This window comes from Macaca mulatta, chromosome 7 (assembly GCF_049350105.2).
Source record: "Macaca mulatta isolate MMU2019108-1 chromosome 7, T2T-MMU8v2.0, whole genome shotgun sequence".
Classification (NCBI taxonomy): Eukaryota; Metazoa; Chordata; class Mammalia; order Primates; family Cercopithecidae; genus Macaca; species Macaca mulatta.
In genome coordinates this window covers 91,344,402-91,363,177 of record NC_133412.1, presented here as the reverse complement: position 1 = coordinate 91,363,177, position 18,776 = coordinate 91,344,402, and the positions used below count along the sequence as shown (strand labels likewise).

The following is an 18,776-nucleotide window of genomic DNA, read 5'->3' as shown; positions in this document are numbered from 1 at the left end:
GGAACGAACATCGTGGTTATTCTGGGATCTGATTAGGCTTTTCCTGGCATTTCTGAGTTTTCTTTTTCCTTTCTGGGTGTGACAACATCAAAGCATTAAGCTATTTCTTATGGCAACACAGCTAAATATTGACACGATGTTCACCACGAACTCAGGCCATCTTATTAGACGTTCAGGAAAAACTTCAGCAGCTTTAAAAGGAGCACTGCCCAGCCAGGCAAACAGCGTGGCCAGATCTGACTTTACTTCACTTTTGTTCCTTAAAGAGTGTGTTCCAGCAGTCCAGACCATACAGTGTGGCCTCTGGAACCTTCTTCAACCAAACACCAACAAAACCCACGCAGCCAGCCACCGCCAATGGAAAACAAATGTGGGTTTCTGTGCACTTTCTCCCTTTGCTGGCAGAGGTTGATTCGGGCTATGCTTGACCCAGAAACATGCAGAGGGGCTGCTGTACCTGAACCGGCTGTGGCTTCCACGCAGGTAGCAAATTACATTAAAAAATACTGACCAGCTGGTGGGTTAAGCAGAGCTCAACCACACAAAAAACACGACGGCACATGCATGATCTCCCTAAGACATCATCGTGTGGCCCATGACTGCTTGTTGTACCAGGGCTGGAGCAACAACCTCCATCACGTGTGCCCTGACGGAACTGTTACTTCAACAAGGTCACAGCCACAAGTGCCAGCAGTGCCAAAGGAGTTTTCAGGCCATGTATCATGCCAGTGAAGCACCCTTTTAATGCCTACCCTTGTGTAATATTCTGAACCAACCCAAACTCTCAGTTTAATCCCACTGGATACCTAGGAAGGTAGGAGCACTTACCTCTGGCTCCTGAGTCATCCTTCCTGACTGCTGGAACCCTCTGCCTGGACCCCTCTCTCCTCTCTTCTGCCAGCAGCACAGAAGGAATGTGCTGTTGCAGGTTGGAGATGATGGGGCAGCCAGGTACACCCACTCCAAAGTACTTGCTTTTGAAATGCACTTGAATGCTAAAAATACCATCTGCTTTGGGGAAGCTCAAGGGGTCCTTGTGACTCAGGTTGTGCTGAAATTTCATTTCCTCTTCTGATTCCACGCAACAGAGCCAATGAGAGGAAAAGCAACATTGCCTTTCCCTTGTCTTTTCATTCACAAAATGCAGTAATCACATCCTCCATGCTCTATGCCAACCTTGGCATGTGTAAGAAGAGTTACCTCACAGAAAAGATCACAGGTAGAAGACAACAGCCGTTTCTGCTTTTACCCTTACACCAAGAAAATCAGAGTCACTGGCTCTTGACTTTGGGTGCACATTGGAATCATCTGGAGAATTTTTAAAACTCCTCATGCCAGGTGTCACCCCACAGATTCAGATTTAATCAGTGTAGGATGTGGTCTGAGCATCCAGATTTTTAAAAGTTCCCAGGGATTCTGATGTGCAGAGAATCATTAGTCTATGTGAAACCTAGGCGGTATAGTTCAGGAGCTGAGAACTGGGGAAAGCCCTGCGTTCGGGAGTCTAAGCATCAGTACTCATCCTTGGACAAATAACATAATGTCTTTGTACCTCAATAATTTCATCTGTAAAACAGACACTATTCCCTGCAGTTCTTACTGAGGTCTTATGAGGACCTAATAAGATAAGAAAGTGCTTGGAAAAATAACAAGCACTACATAGATGTAAGGGTTAGATGATCATTATTTCCTTTGGTGATGTGAGGCTAAGAGCAATATAACTAATATTTATTGAGCACTTATTATATGCCAGGGCCTGTGCTAAGTGCACAGCTGCCCTCCATGGTGAGGACTATTGTTAACCCTGTTTTATAACTGAGAAAACCTACCAAGGAATGAAAGGTAGAAATATACAGAAAGTACAATATCAGTATTCTTTAGAAACTAGGAAACCAGCAGGAATAAGGGAAGGACAAAAAGGTAATAGTAATAAATTAAAGAGATGGAAAAATATATACTAATAGGACAGGTTCTACACAGATATGAAGTGGGTGGATTCCTCTTTCAAAAGCAACACACTCAGATGAGATTAAAACCCAAATGCTGTTTACAAGAAATATACCTACGGTAAAGAGACAGACAAAAACCTGAACATAAATATCTGGGAAAACTTATGCAAGGTTGACACAAAGAAAAAGAGGGCAAAGTGGCCACGTGAAGAGAAAACAAACTCAATTTCAAGGATAGAGACATCAACAGGATTAAGGTGGCCATTTGATATAACCAAAATAGGTATCGATGAGTCATAAAGCCAGAAGCCAGGTATGGGGCAGGGGAATTGCTTGGACCTGGGAGACGGAGGTTACAGTGAGCTGAGACCATCCATTGCACGCCAGCCTGGGTGACAAGAGTGAAACTCCATCTCAAAGAACAAAAACAAAAATAAACAAAAACAAAAAACCCCAAAACAACCATATGAAGAAGGTTTTAATACAGACAGAAGTGAAAATTAATGAAATAACAAATAAAGCAAGTAATTAAAAATATCTATCATGTTCCTTGACAGTTCCTTGTGTTTTAACATAAATCTCTGGCTGATTTGATTAAGTTTGAAAGAGAAAAAGTAAAATTGTTCAACAGCATAAATAAAAAGAGTAATATAAGTATAGATATAGAAGAAAAGAATAAGAAAAATGTCAATGCAACATTATGATGGCAAATTAAAAAACCTAAAGGAAATGGATAATTTTCTACCAAAATATAATTTCCTGATTTGCACATAAGGGAAAGCAGACAGTGTGAATTGACAAATGACTTCAAAAGCAATCAGAAAATAAAGATCTACTTTATCTAATTAACCATTAACAATAAATAATTCCTATGAGACTTCTCCAGACAATAATAAGATGGGAAGTTCCCCAGGTTATTTTGTAAAGCTAGCATTGTCTTATATAAAACCACATAAAAACATTAAAAATAGAAAATTATAGATCAATTCACCTGTAAACACAGATGCAGAAACTGTAAATAAAATATCAACAGATCAAATCCAGCAGTTAAAAAAAGACAATTAGCATTTATAGTAGGAGTTCAAGGTTGAGTCAACATCTATCATAATCATTTATTCAATTAATAAATTAAAGTAGAAAAGCTATATGAATACACTAATTGCTGCAAAAAGGGATTTGAAAAATTCAGCAATGTTTCCTAATAAAAACTCAAAGCAAAAATGAATACATGGAAACTACCTAAATATAACAAGAACCTATTTGCTAACTGTCTAGAGCAAATGCTCATAAACTGGTGACACCAAGACCTTTAAAATCAGGAATAAGATAGATATAACTGCTAGAATCACGATTATTCAACTTTTGAAATTGCTAAAGATACACAATAAGACATGGAATAATAAGTTGTATAAATATTAGAAGAGATAAACTTGTTTTGAAATTGCAGAATATGTGATCATATATCCAAAAGTATTAAGGAATTCTAGTTAAAAACTACATTAGAGTGAACAAGAGAATATGGAAAAGGAATTGGATAAAATAGAAATAAACAAAACAACTTTTCTCCATACCAGTAATATCAGGTTGGAATAGAAATGGAAAAGATTTATATAAATATATAGATAGTTCATTAATATGGTAGCAAAAACAATAAAAAAGTCACAAATAGACAAGACAGGTCCAGGACTTTTAGGAAGAAAGGAAAAAAATCTCACTAAAGAACATAAAAGCTACAAAATAGAGTCACTATGGGAAATGAGCAAAATAGAAAAACAAATGTCTGATAATAGTCCAGTCAAGATATCTTTGGAAAAAACAAATGAACAGAAAACTTGCATTAACAGATTGTAAGACTTAAATGCAGTGCCTATAATCAAAACAATATGACATTTGCCAGAAACAGATTAATAGGCCAGTGAACCAGTACTGAGAATCCCAAAATGTATACAGATATAGGTACTGGGGAAAATGCCAGTGGTGACATTTCAATTCACAGGAAAAAGAAAACTTTATTTTAAAAATTGTGCTAGAGTAACTGGTTATCTGGAAGAGATAAAAGTTAGCCACCTCCACCCTCTGCCACTTCCCTCATACAATACACACAAATAAATACCAGAAAGGTTAAAGCTTAAAATGTAAAAACTAAATGAATGAAAACATTACAAGGAACTCCAGGAGAATACTGAAATAAAATTAGAGAGAAAGTGGCCTTCTTGCATAACCACATACCAGAAAGGAAAAGATGAACATATTGAATTATGTATTATTTTATCTTTGCTATCACAAAAGATAACAAAAAAAGAAAAATAATGGATTGGGAAAAATATTGGCAACATTTATGATAAACAAAGTCTTAAAAATCTCTAATGTTCAAAAAAAAAAAAAAAAAAAAAAAACCCTCCAAAGTGAGAAAGAAAAAAAGACAAACAATCCTTTAGAAAAAATAATCAACCAACATTAACAGGCAGTTCACATAAAGGGAATGCAGATTAATACTATAACATGGAAATTAAAATAAGGTGATATTATTTTTGCCTATCACACTGATGAAAATTAATAGGCTCCAGGATGCCTAATGCTGGCTGAGGTGTGGAGACAGAGAATCCCATATATTGTTGGTGAAAGTGTGAATCACCAGAATGTTTGTGGGCAGTGTTTCCAAAGCAGTCCACTTTTAGGACTGTGCTCTACATAGGCAAACATACTATAGCAAATAAGGCTATATCGCAAGAGGAAAAAAAAAGAAATATTCAAATGTTCACCAATAGGAGGAGAGCTATGTCAACTAAGCTACATTAGCTCTATGTATTTAAAGAATGTACCTAAAAGAATGAGTTGTAGCTACACTAACTGATCTAGGGGAAGTTTATGATAGAGTACTACATTTAAAAAGCCAAGTTGAAGATAATGTAAATAATGCAATACTATTTTTGTTATCAAAATGGGAAATTAAAACTAAAACCTATATAGGTTTATAAATGTTTGTATAGCACTGCATATAGAAGGATGTGAAACGATCCCTACCAGGTTGTTAAATTATTTACTTCAAGGGCAGAAGATTCATAATTTTTATTACCACTCTCAATTGTGATCACTTGTTATAACAATCATATATAACTTTAGTAATTTTAAAATTTAACACCTAAAAATTAAAAAAAAGAAATATGTTAAATATGATATCTTTAATCAATTTTTGAAAAAATCACGAAAACAAAAACAAACAAAAAACTTTGGGAGGGAATGAAGCCCAGATGTCCCCTTCAAAACTCATGATGAAATGTAATTGCTGTTGTGAAGATATTAAGGGGTGGGACCATTAAGTGGCAATTAGGCCAAGAAGGCCCCACCGTCATAAATGGATTAATGTTGTTATGTTATTTTGAGGGTGGGTTGGTATAAAAGTGAGTTCTTCCCTCTCAGTCTGTTGGTCTCTTGCTCTTCACCTTCTGTCATGGGATACGACTGCATGAAGGCCCTCACCAGATACCAGCACTTTTGCCATGGGATACCACAGCATGAAGGCCCTCACAAGACACCAGCACTATGCTCTTGGACTTCTCAGTCTCCAGAACTGTAAGCCAAATATATTTCTGTTTATTATAAATTATCCAGTCGGTGGGATTCTGTTACAGCAATACAAAAGGAACTAAATACACTCCACAGGCAGTGACTACTCACTGTTTTTCCTGGATAACTGCTGGGCAACGCACTGGCTTCAATGAAATACTTTCTCAGCAGATGTTTGCTGGGGTCAGGACTATCCAGTAAGATGTAGGAACAGAAATAGGCCCCATGCCGAAGCAGGAATATTGCAACGTCTTCATTCCCTAAAGGAACAAAACCAGAAAGCTAAAGGCATGCAGGTACAGAAAGTGTCATAGTTGTTGGAAGGGCAGACTCTGATATGTGGAATGGAAACTGAAAAGGTACTTGTGCTGGTTGGACTTCTCTATTTACTTCTCTTGATGCATCAAGTTCCCGTTAGTAGGAGAATTTCTGTGGGGCTTTGCCCTTTGGAGTGCCTCATACAACAGTCCCATTAGACACAGTCAGTCTCTGTCACTGAAATTCCCTTGCGGGGGCAAGTAAGGGGGAAATGAGGAAGGGTGCAGATATTTTGAAAAAGAAACACAGAACAGGAATTGCAAAAGTCTCCTCACAGAGGTAATTTGAGAGCCAAGAGTGAGAATAAAGACATAGTCCCACATCTGGAGGCTGAGATGGTTTGCATGGTCAGGGTTGACTCAGAGTAGTGGGGAAACCTACCTGACTTGATGGCCGCATACAGGGGCAAGCGCACGATGACTGGGAACTCATTCTTCCTGACAGCGTAGCTCTCTGGGTCAGCCCCGTGTGTCAGTACCAGGAGCTTCACAACCCCCAGGTGCCCTTGTTGGCAAGCCAAGGCCAGCATCCAGTTCAGCAGCCGCTGGGGACTGCAGGGACCTGGCAGGAGATGGCAGGACAAAGGGAAAGTACCACTGAAGGGTGCTACTTGCTCCCACTCTGCTCTTCTCTTAGATCATTAGTAACAATGGACTGGTCAAATAAAATGTGGTACATTTGCACCATGGAATACTATACAGTCATAAAAAAGAATGAGATCATGTCCTTTGCAGCAACATGGATGGAGTTGGAGGTGATTATCCTAAGTGAACTAACACAGGAACAGAAAACCAAATACTGCATGTTATCACTTATAAGGGGAAGCTAAACATTGAATGAACATGGACACAAAGAAGGGAACAACAGACACTGGAGACTACTTGAGGGTAGAAGGAGGAAAAAGGGTGAAGATTAAAAAACTACCTATTGGGTACTATGCTTATTACCCAGGTGACAAAATAATCTGCATACCAAACCCCAGCAACATGCAATTTACCCATGTAACAAACCTGCACACGTACCCCTGAACCTAAAGTAAAAGTTAAAAAAAAAAATCCAGCTGTCCTGTTTCCAGCTGAAAGTTGCTTCTGTTGAGTTGATAGTGTTTTCTGGAATAGCCCCTCTGAATTGCATATGACATTTCCACACTTCATTCCCCCACCTGCTTGTCAGAAAATGCCAAGCAATGAAATGTAGGATTAAAAATGGCATATCCAGCTTGATCTTAGCCAAATAAAAAATGAATGTGTGGAAATAAGACTAGAAAGAACTACCCCAGTGTTGTGGTATTATCTCTGGGCTCTCCCCTGCCCTCACCCCTCCCCTAGAGTAACATTACATGCAGGATTATGAACTTTGGAGACAGGCATTTTAGAGTTAAAATAATTTAGCTATGCAATTTTGGACACATTTCTTAATCTCTCTCTTAGTTTGGCTGTTGGTAAAATTGGAATAATAATACTCATCCTCCCAAGTTTAATGTGAGGACTACATCACAAAATGTGTGTCAAGTGCCTGGATCAATAAATCCTAACTCATTATGTTGTGTCATTGTATTATTAGAGTACTAACACTTTCCCACATTTTAAAATTATCTATAATATACATATATTACTTTCATGAATAATAATAATAAAAGCTTTGGTGAAAGAAATGGATCTGTCAGGCCTAAAACTGATAATTTCTCTCCAATAGAACTGCCTACTTAATTCCAGGATGAAATAACACTTAGCACATTGAGTTAACAGGGACAGTGTGGGCTGAAATGTTACAATATCTTCAAGTTCAAAATAGTGCAATATCTTCTGGGTCTAGTTGCCATGGAAAAATGACCTCATCTTCTGCATGGACATTTCCCAAATGCATCATAACACTGTCTCATTTCCAGAGGCACATAGTCTTAGGGATCAAAGTGCTCCCAAGTGAGGAGAGAGTGACCCTCTCCTTCATGACAGGACGTGAATGAAAGCAGGGTCAGGACGGCCCTGTTATTCACCAAAAAAAAAAACATGTAGCATAGGACTGAGGCTGGAGCCAGTGCCAAATAAATATCCCTTCTTCTCCCTCTACTGTTAACCAGAATTAATTATTTGTAGGTATGTTAACAGAAAATAAGTGACCCCTAATTCACTTACACAAGAATATCTAGGTAAGAGAAACACAGTAACCATGCTAGTAACTTCTGTTGAGATGGGGATGTGTCAGTCTTTGGAGGCAGGCATTGTATTTCAGGACCATGATTTTAAGATGAGGAAACCAAAGCTCAGAGAGGAGGTTTGGAAATGTAGGAGATTGGTCAGAGTGGTGGGAAAAACTACAGTGAAAGGACGCAAACCTTCTGAAAGTTCAGAAGGTTCTGCAGAGCCCTGGGGGAAAATAGCTGAAGGCAGAGGGCAAGGAGTGTAGGGAAATGTAGCTTAAACAGGCTTATTTACTTATGGTGACCAGGAACTGACCTTTGATCATCTGCTGACTTGCCATTCCCTGAAAGGGGAACAATAAATGTTAATTACGTACAGGTTGTGCTCACTCCAGGTTTTCGGCATTGTGCCTGCATTGAATAAAAGCAAGCAGCTCTAGCTTCTCCAGGCTGCTCTCTGGCCACTAGAGCCAGGCAGTCACGCAGCTGCTCTACACTGTATACCTGTGTCTGAGCACTCATTTCATCCATCAGCCAGGGTCTGCGGGACATACCCAGCAGGGAAACTTCCTGAAGGTCCCATAGTTGGTAAATAACAAGGTCAAGACTTAAACCTTGCTTTGTCTAAAATCAAAGGGTGCTCTCTTAACCACACAAAACCCCTACAGGTATTATCTACAGCCTAAGGCCAATGACACTCAGAGGAGCCCCTCTTCCTCCCTGCTCAGCTTCAGAGACCAGCAATCACTTAACAACATGCTTCAAAGAATAAATCCCATCAACCTCTCATCCCTCTTCTTCTCAAACCCTCCTTTGTTCTCTAGCTGCTGCTTGTTTTTGCTTTTTGTTTGAGAGAGGGTCTCCTTCTATCTCAGCCTGGGGTATAGTAATGTTATCATAGCTGACTGCAGCCTCGGACTCCTGGGCTCAAGTCATTCTCCAACTTCAGCCTCCCGTGTACCTGGGAATATAGGCATGTGCCACCATGCCTGGTTAATTTAGATTTTTTTTTTTTTTGTAGAGACAGGGTCTCACTATGTTACTCAGGCTGGTCATGAACTCCTGGGCTCAAGTGATCTTCTTGCCTTGGCCTCCCAATGTGTTGGGATTACAGGCATGAGCCACCATGTCCGGCCTGACTCGTTTGTCTTCTTGTCTTAACTTACTCCTGACCATGGCTGACTTCCCTTCCAGCTTGGGAACTCCTTTGCAGGAAGTGCAGGGATGGTACACACTGTTTTTCCCATCTCTGCACTTTCTGCAAAGTCCACCACAATGGTCTGAAATCCTTCAGTCCTCAGCAGCTCTGCTCAGAGTTGAGCTGAAGACAGGATGCTCCTGGGAGCAGTTGAAAACCATGATGAGGTTCAGCCATGCTTCCTGTTCTGCAAAAGCAGGCAGCCCAAGTCCTTCCCTCACTTGTCTGCCAAGTAAACTCCTATTCACTCTGCAAAGCCCAAGTCAGATGTCAGCCTCCCTTGGGAGACCCCATCCTGCATCCAGACAAACCTGCCCCCTGGTGTGCTCCCAGACCTCTGTGTAAAAATACTTCAACCTCAGCATAATTACATTGCACAACGTTACTCCTTTCTGCCTTAATTTCCCCTGCTTGGCCAGGAGGTACTAAAAGGCTGGGAAAATCTTTAAAAAAATTCTCTGTGTCTCTCAAGTTCTACAAAGTGCTCAGCACTTGGCAGTATTCAATAAATATTAGCTAACATTAGATGACTGAGTCAGCTGGCGTAGACTCTTCAGGGCTAGAACAGAGCTAATCTTGGGGCTCCCTGAAAAGAGGCAGGTCAGCCTTTGGCTCCTTAGGGGCACCCAAGCTCCTCTCTGCCCTCCTATGTCTTGTCTTAGTCTTCTCATGGGCCCTAAAATTGCCCTGATTTCTGCCCATAATGTCATTCTGCCTTCAGACATATGAGGGGAACACCAGCTTGGAACCAGCTCTGAGCACAGATCTACCAAAGCACACAGCTGGAAACTCTCAAACAGGCTGCTATATAAGGGGTGAGGCCCAATGCAGAATGAAAAGAATGGGGCCTCTTGTTTAAAAATCATGGAACATTTTAAGATAGTGAGTACAGAGTATTAAACAAAACGTGGGCCCTTCTAGGTGCAGGGCCCTGGGCGACTGCATGTTCTCCCACCCAAGAGGTGGGCCCTGGCTCCCAAGCAAAATCCTAACTCCCAAAGACCACTGCTAGGGTGTGCCTCAACCTGTAACTGTAGCGATGCCTGCCTAGACTGGTGCAGTGTTTCTGAGCTAAGACCACCACGGGAAATTACAGGAGACCAGGACATCTTGAGTTCACCAAAGAAAAAATTAGTTCCCATAAAAGCAACATAGTGTGGTACACAAATACAATGGAATATTATTCAGCTATCAAGTCACAAACAGGCATGGAGAAACCTTAAATGCATATTGCTATGGGAAAGAAGTGAGTTTGAAATGGCTACATACTGTGGGATTCCAACTAAAGCGATGTTCTGGAAAAGGCAAAGATACTAAAAAAGATCAGTAGTTGCCAGGGGCCAGGGGAGGGAGGGAGGGAGGGATGGGGCCAGGGGAGGGGTGGAGCACAGAGGATTTTTAGGGCAGTGAAACTGTTCTGTGTAATACTGTACTAATGGATACGTGTCATTATCCATTTGTCAAAACCAATGGGATCTACAACAGCAAGAATGAATTGCAATGTAAGCGATGGACTTTAGTTAATAAGAAGGTATCAATATTAGTTGATCAATTGTCGCAAATGTACCACACTAATGCAAAACAGAGTCATAGGGAAAACCGTGTGGAGGGAGTACGGTGGAGCTCACTTCTCTGAGCTTTGGTTTCCTCATTTTAAAACCATGGCCCTGAAATATAGCACCTGCCTCCTAAGACTGCTGCATCCCCATCTCAATACAAGTTACTAGTATGATTACTCTGTCTCTCTTACCTAGACATTCTTGTGTAAGTGAATTAGGGATCACCTGTTTTCTGTTAACATACCTTCAAATCATTAATTCTGGAACTCTATACACTCCAATCAATTTTTTCCATAAATCTAAAACTTCTCTAAAAAGACCAAGGTCTATTAATTATTTTTTAAAAAAGCAATGTTAATTACATTCTTTATGAAATATGGTGTTTGAGACTTTCTCTTATGAGTTCATGGGAGTGAGAGGTGGGATGTGGCTAGCAGGCAAGCTTCACTTTGTTTGGGTGTCAGTGGCCTGCCCTGGATTTCTTGATCTCATTATTGGTGAAAGCATGAAGAAGTAAACATTTTGGGGTGATGCCTAAGAAGAGGTGCCCTGAGACACGGTTAAGAGCTCATGCCCTGTGATTTACCTGGTAAGGACTCAAGCAATTCCTGCACAATGGCCGTGTGCCCAAAATACGCTGCTACCACGGCTGGGTTGTCATCCATGGGCTCAGTGGGCAGCTCCACCAGTCTCTCGCTGAGTAGATAGCGGACCATCTCCAGATCCCCATAGGCCGCTGGGATGCTCAGAAGCTGGCCCTGGCCAAAACAGAACAGGGCTCCAGTGAGATTGGCTCTATTAGGAACTGCCAAGAGAACTGACGTTAAATGCTTCACCAGGTCCCGGGGCAGGGCTGGAGTTGTGTTGTCCAGAACGGCAGCACCTGCCAAGTGTGACTGGGCAGCACTTGAAATGTGGCTCCTCAGAAGTGAGAGGTGGAGAGTATAAAATCACATGTGAATTCAAAGACCTAGTACAGAAAGGGTAAGCTAGCTTATGAATAATTTATCTTGATTACATGTTGAAACAATTATTTTAATATATTCATGTTAAATAAAAATAATATTAACATTTTATTTGTTTGTTTCTGTTTGCTCTTTTTTTTTTTTTTTTTTTTTTTGCCAGCGTCTCTCTCTGTTACCCAGGCTTGTTCACTGCAGCCTTGACCTCCCAGACTAAAGTGATCCTCCTGCCTCAGCTTCCTGAGTAGCTGGGACTGCAGGCATGTGCCACCACACCGGCTTTTTTTTTTTTTTTTTTTGTAGAGACCAGATCTTGCTATGTTGCTAGGGCTGGTCTCGACCTTCTGGGCTCAAGTGATCCTCCAACCAGAGTACCTGAGATTATAGGTGTGTGCTTGTTTACTGCTTTAATGTGGCTACTAGAAAATACGATATTATACATGTGGCTCTCATTTGCTGCTCTCGACTACCTGCTTCATGAGGAAGGGGATGGTGCGCATAGCCCCTTCTGGCATAGAGCCAGAGCTCAGTAATCACTTGGGACATGTTGAGTCAGTCCTGGGAAGAGGGAAGGCAACCAGGCTCTCTGAGGAACCATTCTGCAATTTATTCATAAATGGAATGTGACAGACTAGGGGACTTCACAGATCTGAATCCAGGGACAAAGATCCTCCAGCAGCATGCAGAGGGACTCTTGACTTGGTGGCCCAGAGGAAGGAAAGGATATGGTGGAAACTGGACCCAAACCTGAGTTCCTGCTCATTTCCAGTCCTTCCGGTATGTAAAGGTCCTATGTGGCAGGCCATGTATTAATACATCAACAAGAATGTGGAGGTTCAGAGAGGTTTCAGAGCTTGCCCGACACCACATAGCTAGTAAGTGGCTATCATAGACCAGTGTAAAAGTGGTCTTGACTTATCAAGAGCTCTCTGGGTCTGAGAAAAGGATACTCAGATGGCTGCTAGATTGGCATGTTAAGTGTTTGATTGCATTTCTGAAATGTCAAGTCCTTTGGCATCTGGTTGTTTCCTATGGGCTTGAACATCAGTGTGTTCAAGCGGGTAGATGGGGAGCCCCTATTGGAATGGGATGGCCAGTGCCTCCATCAACACTTATTGAGGATCTACTGTGTGTGAGAGGTGGGACGGTGCACTGAGGATGTCAGGGGCCATTTCTGGTCTCCACAGATTTACAATTAATTTGAGGAGGGAGTATGCATAAACAGCCCCCAACAAGCACATTTGACTTGCTGAATAGTTTATAACACAAGTGTGTTTGGAGATCATTTTAGATGCGTTGGGTAGGAATGGGTAAATGGAGCCCCCAGGAAAGGGAATGGACATTTATCAAAGCTCTCATCATGTGACAGATTCTGGACTGAGTACTTTATTCACATGGCTACATTCAATCCTCCCAACAGTCATGCCAGGAATGTGCCTGTATTTCTATGTTACAGAAGAGTAAATAAAAGCTTGCCCATGGTTAGGGAGTTTATCATCAGCAGAACTGCTCAGGGTTTGAACTGGGGTGTCTAGCTCTAAAGCCTAAGAGTCTCTGTTGCATTCAAGACTTCCTGGAAACATGGGACTTGGAGGAAGGCTCAGGTTCTGTAAGTGGAGTGAATGGGCTGGCAGTGGGATCTATGTCTGGCAAGTGAGGAGAGGAACAGTCTAAGGGGCTGGGATCAGGTGAAGGACAGTAGACTCATATATTCAACACGATCAGAAAGAAAAGCCCACCCACCTGCCACTCTGCCGAGGGTGAGGCCCAGTAGCCCTGTCATTCCAGGAAAGCATTTGCATTATGGAGAAAAGCCACAGTGATTGATTAAATGCTTCACTGCACACAACTAACAGCTGTCTAGACTCGGTCGGTTAGAGGCTTAAAAGCCCCATCCTCTAGCAGTGGCAAGTGATGTCATAGGAGCCAGCCCAAGGCCAAGAGGACCCAGACAGTGGGAAAGGTCAAAGCTGGCTTTCTGGCTGGAGTCTCCATAGTGAGTATTTAAAAAAATTCCAACAGCACAGAAAAGTATAAAGCAAGAAGTAGGCATCTCTCTATGTCTTTACCTCCCAATTGCCCTCTGCAAAGGACACCTTCCAGAACATATTTATTTATAGTACTCACAGGTAATCTCATATACAACTGAATGCTTTTTTCACTTAATTCATTATGACCTTTTAATCATCAATATAACACACCTGCACACCTGCAGAAAAGTGCAAATATTTTAAGTGTTCAGTTTCATGCAAGGCATTTGAATACACCCATGTAACTGGCCTCAGTCCAAAGACCAGGACATCACCTGTGCCCAGAAGCCCCCTTTGTTCCTTCTAGTCACTACCCTATGGTGAGGAACCACTATACTGACTTCTGACATCGTAGATTAACTATTACCAGTTTTTAAGTGCTGTAAAAGTGGACTTATACTTCGGTTATTTTTTAACTTTTTGCTCTGAAATAATCAGAGATTCATGGGAAGTTACAAAGATAGTACTGAGAGGACCCTAGTATCCTTCATCCAGTTTCCCCCAATGGCAACATCTTACATAATTGTAGCAAGATACTTGATGTTAGTACAATGTGTGTATATGTTCTGCATTTTGTCACAGGTGTAGACTTGAGTAGCCACCACCACAATCAAGATACAAACCTGTTCCATCACCACAAAGGTCTCTGTCATGCCACGTACCCATGGTAGTCTCACTCATCCTCTTCCTCTTCACCATCTCTAACCCCTGACAAACACTAATCTCTTTCCACCTCTATAATTTTGTCATTTTGAGAATGTTACTTAAATGGAATCATAGAGATGATCTTTTGAGATTGGCTTTTTTTTTTTTTTTAACTCAGCATAATGTCCTGAGATCCATCCGAGTTGTTGCATGTTTCAGGAGAGTGCCTTTGTATAGCTTAGTAGTACTCCATGTATGTTTAAGTATTCACTTACTGAGAGTCTTTGGTTGTATCCAGTTTTGGGTCATTACAAATAAAGTTTGTATGAAACATCGTGAGCAAGTTTTTGTGTGCATGTAAGTTTCCTCTCTCTAGACTAAATATTCAGGAGTTCAATTGCTGGTTCATAAGTGAATTTTTAGTTTTTTAAAGAAACTGACAAACTATTTTCCAGCATGATTGTACCATGTTACATTGTTGGTGGTAACACATTAGAGATACCCCTTCTCTGCATCCCAATCTGAATTTGGTACTGTCACTATTTTTTATTTTTGCTGTTCATAAAGCTGTGTAATGACATCTTATCATTGCTCTAATTTTTATTTTCCTAATGGCTAATGATGTTAAACATCTTTTCATGTGCTTATTTGACATCTGTGTATCTTCCTCAGTGAAATATCTCTTCACATATCTCATAACTTTTCTATTTGGATTGTTTGCTTTTTAATGTTGAGTTTTGAGAGTTCTTTATATATTCTAGCTATGGAGTCCTTTGTCATATAAGTGATTTGTAAATATTTCTCTCAGTCTGTAGCTTGTTTTTTTTAGAATCACTGTCTTAGATATTTCTCAGAGAAAAGTTTTTACTCTTGGTGAGGTCCAGTTTACCAATTTTTCTTTCATAAATCATTTCTTTTATGGATTTTCTGTATAGATTGTCATGTGATCTACAAATAGAGACAGTTTATTTCTTTCATATCTGTGTGCCTTTTATTTCATTTCCTTGCCTTCTTGCATTGGCTAGAATTTCCAGCAATATATTAAATATATTGAATAGTATTTTTTAAATACAATGATATTATAGTTGCTCTTGAGTAGAACTTGCAGCATTATATTGAGAGTGGACATTCTTGCCTCATTCCTGATCTTAGGGGAAAACAGTCTTCAACATCAAGAATGATGTTAGTTGTAGGTTTTTGTCAATATTCTTTATCCAATTGAGAAAGTTCCCTCCTATTCTTAATTTTCTAAGAGTTTTTGAGAAACATGGTATTGAATTTTGTCAATTTTTTTCTGTATCAATTGATATGATAAGGTAACTTTTCTTTTTTAGTTTATTAGTAAAGAGGATTACATTGATTGATGATTGAAACCGAACCAACTTTGCATCTCTGGAATAAACTCCACTTGGTCATGGCTTAGAATTCCTTTTACATATAGCAGAATTGTACTTGGTAATATTTTGTAAAGAATTTTTGCATCCACATTCATAATGGGCATTGGTCCATACTTTTTTTAACACTGTCTTTGGTTTTGGTGTTAGGGTAATACAGCCTTGATGAAAGTGTTAAAAAATGTTCCCTCTTCTATTTTCTAGAAGAGACTATGTAGAATTGGTATTAATTCTTTAAATGTTAGGTAGAATTATCCAGTGAAGCCATCTGGATCTGTAAATTTGTTTTTGGGGGAAGTTTAAAATTATGAATAGAATTTTCTGCATAGTTAAAAGGTTATTCAAATTATGTATTTCCTATTAAGTTGTGGTAATTTCTACTTTTCAAGGATTTGTCCGTTTCATCTAAGTTATCCAATGTATGTGTTTAGAGCTATTCATAATGTCCCCTTATTATCTTTTTGATATCTGCAGGATCTGTAATGATGTTCTGTGTTTCCCTTCTGATGTTGGTAATTTTTGTCTTTTGGATGTTTTTCCCCTAAAGGCAATGTTTCTCTTTGACTACTTTCAAGGTTTTATTTTGTTTTGTCTTTAGTTTTAATAAGCTGGACTATGATGCACTTGGAATGGATTTCTCTGGGTATGTCCTGTTTGTTTTCAACTTCTTCAATCTGAGCATTTATGTCCTCTGCCAGTTTGAGAAGTTTTCAGCCATTGTCTCTTTGAGTTCTCCTTCAGTCTTGCCTTCTGTCTACTCTCCTGGGATTCTGATGACATGAATGTTAGATCTTCTGTTAAAATCCTCACATGTCCATGAGGCTCTGTTCATTTTTTCAGTCTATTTTCTTTTGTTTTGGCTTTATTTCCAGAGTGGGTAATTTCTACTGTTCTGCCTTCTCCCTGATTCTTTCCCCTGTCCTCTCTTCTCCATTCTACAGTTGAACCCATTCATTGAGTTTTTTTTTTTTTTTTTTTAATTTCAGGTATTGTACTTTTAAGTTCTAAAATCTTCATTTGGCTCTCCTTGTGTCTTTTATTTCTTTGCTGAAACTTTCTATTATTCCATTTGTTTCAAGTATATTTATAATTGCCCACAGAAGCATTTTTATGATGACTACCTTAAAATCCTTGTTAGATAATTCTAACGTTGGAGTCATCCTGCTCCTGGCCTCTCTTGGTCATCTTGTCTCAGTGAGTTTGTGATCTTTCTGGTTCTTGGTAATTATAAGTAATTTTTTTAATGGCCTGGATATTTGGGGCATTATGTTTTAAGACTCTGGATCTTACTTCAATCTTGTGTTTTGGCAGGCCTCCTCTGATGCCGCTCTGGTGGGTAAACAGGGATGGCCCCTCAATGCTGCCTGGTGGGGTGGAAATCTGGGGGCTATACTTATAATCAGTTGACCACCAGTAAGCAGGGGCTCCTTGTTATTGCTGGGCAGAGTTAGGACTTGAGATTCTCCTCCAGGCCTGCTTCAATTCTACCCTAGTTATATGGGGAACACATGTCTCATTACTGCCAGGCTGGGTGGGGACAGAAGTCCAGGCTCCCCACATGCTGTCCACTGATGGTGATGGGGGGATGTTGTCACCACCTGGTGGGGATTAGCACCCCAGCTCCTCACAGCCTTCTCTGACACCCTGGGGTGGGGATGATTGAGGTGCCTGTTACAGCCTGGCAAGGGTGGAACTCTAGGCTCTCCACCTGGCCTTTGCTGGTGAGAGGTAGGGCCGGTCTGCAAGCATATTTCTGCAGTGTTTGGCCAAAGGGGGTTTGGTGATTGCCTATAAGTTTCCTGCCTGGCTTTGCTGTGCCTTTCCTGGTGCTTTGGTTAGAGAGAGCAGGCTTTCCTTGGATTTTTTTTTTTTCTCCTCTGTGCCAGTTTGTGTTTCTGGATTGCCAACTTCCTCAGTATCTGGTTTGGGACGTATGAGATAAAAGTAAAACCCAAAAACGTACTACTGTGATTTCCTTGAGTACTGAGACCACCAGCTAGTCTGCCTTCTTTTCTCCACCTTTCAGAATCCTACGTTTGTTTTACATGTAACGTCTAGAGCTTTAGTGCACTTAGTGAGAAGAGGGCAAAGTAAACAACCTCCATGTTCCCTCCATCTTCCCGGAAGCAGAAGTTCTGCGCTTATTACATTAAGTTACACTGGAGTTCTTTCCAAAACAGCTGCTAGAGATTATTTTGTGCTTTTGGAGTGCTGTGTGGTATTCTAGGACCTGGACAGACTGACATTTCTGTAGCAGCCTTCTCCTGTGGATGGAACAGTTAGGCGGTTTTCAAGGTTGTGCTATCTTAAACACAACTTGAGTGAACATCCTTACACATACAACTTGGTAATTTTTTTTTCAAGTAAATCTGTAGGGGTAAGTTCCTAGCAGTAGTTTTGCTGGGTCAAAGATGATGAAATTTGAAAATTTGATAAGCATTTTCAGATGGCCTTCCAAAGAGGCTGCACACATTCCTAGTATATTCCTAGTAGCATTGAATAAAGGTGTGTAAGTTCCCATAGCCTTCCTTCTGATTTTTATCAAACTTTAAGGTGTCAATCTGATTAACTTAAAAATGTTGTTTCATTTTTGTTTAATTTACCTTTCTATAAGCTTTAACAAAGTTGAATAACTTTACATATGTGTACCATCCATCTGAATATCGTTCAGGTGTGTGTGTGTCTATTTGCCTATTCATATCCTTAGTCATTTTCATTCCAGGTACTGTTCTCACCTACTCTTGGTATTGAGGTTGTGTTAGCTTCATCAAAGGAACGGGGGAGGGGAGTGCACCCTCTTTTTCTATTTTCTGGACAAGTGATTTTATTATTTGGTAGAACACACGAGTAAAACCATGTAGACCTAGAATTTGTTTTGTCAGAAGGTTTTACATGATTGATTTATTTCCTTCATGGTTGAAAGACTATTCATGCTTTCTCTTTCTTTTCAAAGTTAAATTTTTATTTTTATTTGTTCATTTCATCTAAATTTTTGAGTGTTTTAACATAAACTT

General features: G+C 40.2%; 1 protein-coding gene across 9 annotated transcripts in view; it reads right to left on the bottom strand.

Moving 5' to 3' along the window:
- Positions 1–18,776, bottom strand: part of LRRK1 (leucine rich repeat kinase 1) — a 153,371-nt gene that overhangs the window by 76,953 nt on the left and 57,642 nt on the right. For all 9 annotated transcript variants that reach the window (XM_015143183.3, XM_077940463.1, XM_077940466.1 and 6 more), the window contains 3 exons: positions 11,318–11,489; positions 6,216–6,395; positions 5,628–5,776 (listed from right to left, as the gene is read on the bottom strand). In XM_015143183.3, coding sequence (XP_014998669.3) covers positions 5,628–5,776; positions 6,216–6,395; positions 11,318–11,489 — 501 coding nt within the window. The remainder of the gene's footprint in view (positions 1–5,627; positions 5,777–6,215; positions 6,396–11,317; positions 11,490–18,776) is intronic.